The sequence below is a fragment of the Pleurodeles waltl genome, chromosome 5, assembly GCF_031143425.1.
Source record: "Pleurodeles waltl isolate 20211129_DDA chromosome 5, aPleWal1.hap1.20221129, whole genome shotgun sequence".
Taxonomy (NCBI): Eukaryota; Metazoa; Chordata; class Amphibia; order Caudata; family Salamandridae; genus Pleurodeles; species Pleurodeles waltl.
In genome coordinates, this window is record NC_090444.1 from 37,684,085 (window position 1) to 37,688,715 (window position 4,631).

Sequence of the window (4,631 nt, forward strand, 5' to 3'; positions counted from 1 at the left end):
GCACGCTCTACAAATGTATGATTGATATTCAGATGTATTGACCATCATGTTATTTTGCACAAAGCATCAGAACTGTGTTCCTCAGAAAATGCTGAGGGTGTTAAATCAGTAGTTTCTTCATTCGATCACAATGACTCTGGAGGTGAGCTGGATAAGCACACCCATGCCCTATGTAGCTTTATTAAAATGTGTCCCAGCCAGCTCTATGCCTGTCTAGATGTTTTGTGTGTGTATGGGAAGGAGTGCATTTCTAAGAGAATGTATCAGCTGGCATCAGTTCTTCCATTACATAAATGGTCCCCTGCTTGTTCCCCCACTTACTCAATGGGAATGGGCTAAGATGGCTACTTTTGAAAGCTATGCAAAAGTGAGTCTTAATGTAAGAAGCGTGTGAGTGTGATGAAGCCAGTATCTAGTGTACATACTCTGACCCCTAAAATGTGTAATAATTGGCTAATCTCTGGTTGGCATTTATATCTCTCTTATAAGGCTATAGTATATGGTGTGGAAACTACACCCATGGCATTGAAAGTTAAATCTCACTTCTGGACTGCAGCATCTTTTGTGCCATCCACTAGTGTGGCAAAGAAAACATGATTACATGCTTACTCATGTAGCCTGACAAATGCAGATCATAATTGCTGCCTGACCTGTCAAATTAAATATTACCTCACCCGTATGTGGACCTTGTAGGTAGGGTTCATGATACTTACCAGTGAAACATATAACAATTTAATGTTGCCATGCCCCTACAGTGACAATCCCCACAAAGCAATTTTCACTGTGGAAAGGACCTGACTTTCCTATAAGAAAAACTGGAGTGAAGATTAAAATATGAATTCTAATATCTCATGGTAGGGATAAGATAGAGAAATGGTCCAACCACTATCACATTCAAATGTGATGTTATATTTTAATAAATATTTAGGAAAAATATTTCTTCCTGTAGATCCTGAAGGCTAATTTGTGTTAGCCTAACATCAGCTGCCCTGCCAGTGCTTGACCTCAAGGAGGTGTGAAAACTGCTACCACAGCAGGGCAGTATCTCAGGCCTTGTGGCATGATAGGCTGACTATGGAGACTATGATACATAGTAGCTCAGGAAGGACAGCAGGAGAGGTTTCAGGATCTTCATTAAATTGAAAAGGGACAAAACAAAGCCTACCCATTCATACTTTAGGGAAGATCAACCTTTGTTCTTTAGGTCCAAGTTATACTGGGCACTTTGAGCTTTAATTTTTTCTCATCTGTCCCAATAATGTTTTTATTTTTAACTATGTTCCTTGTGTGGCTTAATTAGATCCAGCTCAGAAAATAGGCCAACACACTGAGGGCCTACTCAGTGCCATTTGGGAGAGTAATTTGAAAAAAGATGTTGAATAGGCAAATCCACAATCAGTGGTTATCAACCACACTGAATTCAAATTTGCATACAAATGTGATATATGTCACTTAAATACCTTGCTGATTTTGTATGACTTCACAAACCACACAAGCCTCTGTTAAACCTCACAGGTTATGGCTGAACCACCTTTCTGCAAGGTCATAGATACTGATCAGGGTGATCACATTTCAAATAGGTCCCTTATGGATAGCACCAACAACTGTGGGCACACTAGGTGTAAATGGGAACAGAAAGTAGGCCTAACAGTTTGGGCTTTGTCCATGTGAGCAACAAAAGAATCCTCAATGGTCCAAACTATTATTGAGTTTTATTTTTAGTCTGTGGTGGCATTCTCTGCATGGAGCCACATAGTTCTGATGTTGCTACACCTGTGGCATGTGACATTAGCACTAGAATCAAATAACATTTGCATAGGTAAGTTCGTGTGCCACCCTTATAACCACTTCAACAAGTTACACTGTAAGTGTCTCCAGCAATTGTCCAAATAATGTGTTTTGCCCACCATAATCTTCTCCAGTAAAAGTGTAGACACATTGTAAGTGTTTCCACCCATAGTTAAATGCATTCTTCGTCCATAGTTCTCATTTAATCATTGTGACCTACTGTACAGTTTAGGGCTACAGCTTCAACAGACATCCACTGGCATAGAGGAGTAAGGTTGAAAAGTAAGACACTTAGAATGGATGACCTCCCCAGCAAGCATGTTTTACCACCATCAGTTTTCACAGATATAATTGTGGGCCTCATAGAATGATGAGAAAGCAGCTGTGTTTGCCATTTCATGCTCTGCAAAAATCCATAACAGCACGTACCAGCAACAATTACAGAATACATATTCATGAGCTCCAGAAGGAGAGCGTCACCCCAATGCCACTCCTCTACCTACGCCTGCTCCTGGAGTGATCTTTGTCGTTGGGAGGACACTGGCTTCTTCACTGGATATTAATCCACATTTGTAGGTGTGTGGCACATAATACATGTTGGTAGGATTCCAACAACCATTGCCACATGGTGGCACATCAGTGATCCAGTTGAAACCAAAAAATGGTTCTCCCACATTGAAAGAGGTTCAGGTAGGTAGCTGAATGCATGAAAGAATTAAATAGAACTTGCATTATTGTGTTTCATCTTTAAATCAAGCACTAATCAATTGTAAAATATTTAATGGTGAATATTTTTCCAAATAGCTCTGTGCACTGCCATCTTCACATCCTTGTTTCTCAGACTGTAGATCATTGGATGCATCATTGCAGGCATCACCGTATAAAATACCGACACCATTTTTCCCTGGCCATCATCATTTCTAGACACTGGTTTCATGTGCATGAAGATGGCTGTCCCATACACCATAGTGACTACAATAAGGTGTGAAGCGCAAGTGGAAAATGCTTTGGATCTGCCTTCAGAGGAACAGATTCCCATTATGGTGATGACAATGCGTATGTAGGAGATAAGAATAAAAAGGCTTGGTGCCAGCAGCACAAAAGTGCCCACAACAAAAAACATTGTCAGTGCAATAAAGGTGTCTCCACACGCCATCTTTAGGAAGGTCACGACTTCACAAAAGAAGTGGTCAATAACATTATTTCCACATAAGGGCAAATGTAATGCAAACACCATAGTTAGAAGGGCCATCACAATGCCAACAAGCCAGCAAACTGCCATATATAATACACAAACAAATGTATTTATTATGCTTGTGTAACGCAAGGGGAAGGAGATGGCAATGTAGCGATCATATGCCATGACTGCGAGGACCATGGATTCTGTGCATCCCACAAGCAGGTGAGAGTACATTTGAACTGCACATCTGGAGAAGCTCATAATCTTGGAAATGATGAGTTGGTTCAGCAGGTTAGGGACAATCACTGATGAGTAGCAGATGTCAATGAAAGAGAGATTAGCAAGGAAGAAGTACATTGGAGTATGAAGGCGTGGATCACGGACACAGACTGTGATCAGGAAAAGGTTTCCCATGATAGTGACCAAGTATATCACTAAGAATAACATGAAGAGAACAACTTGTATATTGGGGTCCTCAGACAGTCCCAGCAGCAGGAACTCTGTTACTGAGCTCCCGTTCCACTTCTCCATTATACCCCAATGACATTGTCTGCAACAACAAATAAAAAAAACATAAATACTTATTACACACATGTAGGAAGCTAATGCAGAATATAAATAATGAAACAACATGGAGCGAAGAAGTCTGTATGCCACATCCACATGTGAAGTGCAAAGGTAGCTTGATTTATTGTTTGTGGCAGATGCTTTCTTATGAGAAAGAATGTTTATTTGTCAGAAAGAAAGTGTTAAGCAGAATGGAAAAGCTTGACGGCCCAGCATGTACAGCACTGGAAAAGGCAATCCATAAGAGTCTTCAACATTGGTTTAGCAGGAGCCATGTATGTCCACCTATAGTAATACATTTGTGAAATTTCCCTGATTAAACAGAATGTTTGTGGCCAGAGTTGCATATATTGCACCACTTTGTAAACTCTTGTGCCACATTATACCTGTGTCAGGCATAATGTACACAAGGGGATGTTCCGGCGCTAGTGGGGCCCAAAAAATGGAGCAAAGAAATTTAAGAGGTTTCGTTGCGTCATTTTTATTGCCATTTTTAATGCCTGCTAAGAGCAGGCGTTAAAGGGAGACTTCGATTGTTTTCAATGGGGCTCCGGGTGCTTTGCAGGACTAGCGTCAATATTTTTCATGCTAATCCTGCAAAGTGTCTGACTAGCATTTAAAATTATGACGCTAATACCCCTGACTACCGCCATGTTGCACAGCATTTTAAATATGGCGCACACATGATGGCATTAGCGGGGCTCTAAGGACTGCAAGAAGAGTGGTGCTAGTGCAGGCCTCTTTTAATGAATCTGACCCTAGATATATCATATCCAGTTATACAAAAGATACCATCACCCTGACCAAAGTACAATTTGTAAATCAACCCTCAAGACTCATGGTCATTTCCGAAAAGAAATGATGTTGCGTAAAAATGTATGCACTATTTTCACATGATTTGGGTAATCCATTTCAAACAACTTATGTCATGATTGTGGTTATGTCAAGACTTTCTTACGGAGTAAGTTGCACCTATCCAAGCACTGCATGCTCAGCATGGAAATTGTTTTAAAACTTTCTGACTCTCATTTGAAGACTTTAGTGAATGACCACCTGCAAGATTGAATAATTGTCTAAATAATTCTGCATGATCTGT

At 40.4% G+C, this 4,631-nt stretch overlaps 1 protein-coding gene across 1 annotated transcript; it reads right to left on the minus strand.

Moving 5' to 3' along the window:
- Nucleotides 1-2,566: 2,566 nt before the first annotated feature.
- Nucleotides 2,567-3,499, minus strand: LOC138296961 (olfactory receptor 2K2-like). The gene has a single exon (XM_069236476.1). It carries the CDS (start codon nt 3,497-3,499, stop codon nt 2,567-2,569), a length of 933 nt encoding a protein of 310 aa, XP_069092577.1.
- Between the last annotated feature and the right edge of the window lie 1,132 nt (nt 3,500-4,631).

Excerpts from the sequence above, each read along its gene's own strand:
- LOC138296961 (XM_069236476.1), bottom strand. The coding sequence starts at position 3,499 with ATGGAGAAGTGGAACGGGAGCTCAGTAACAGAGTTCCTGCTGCTGGGA.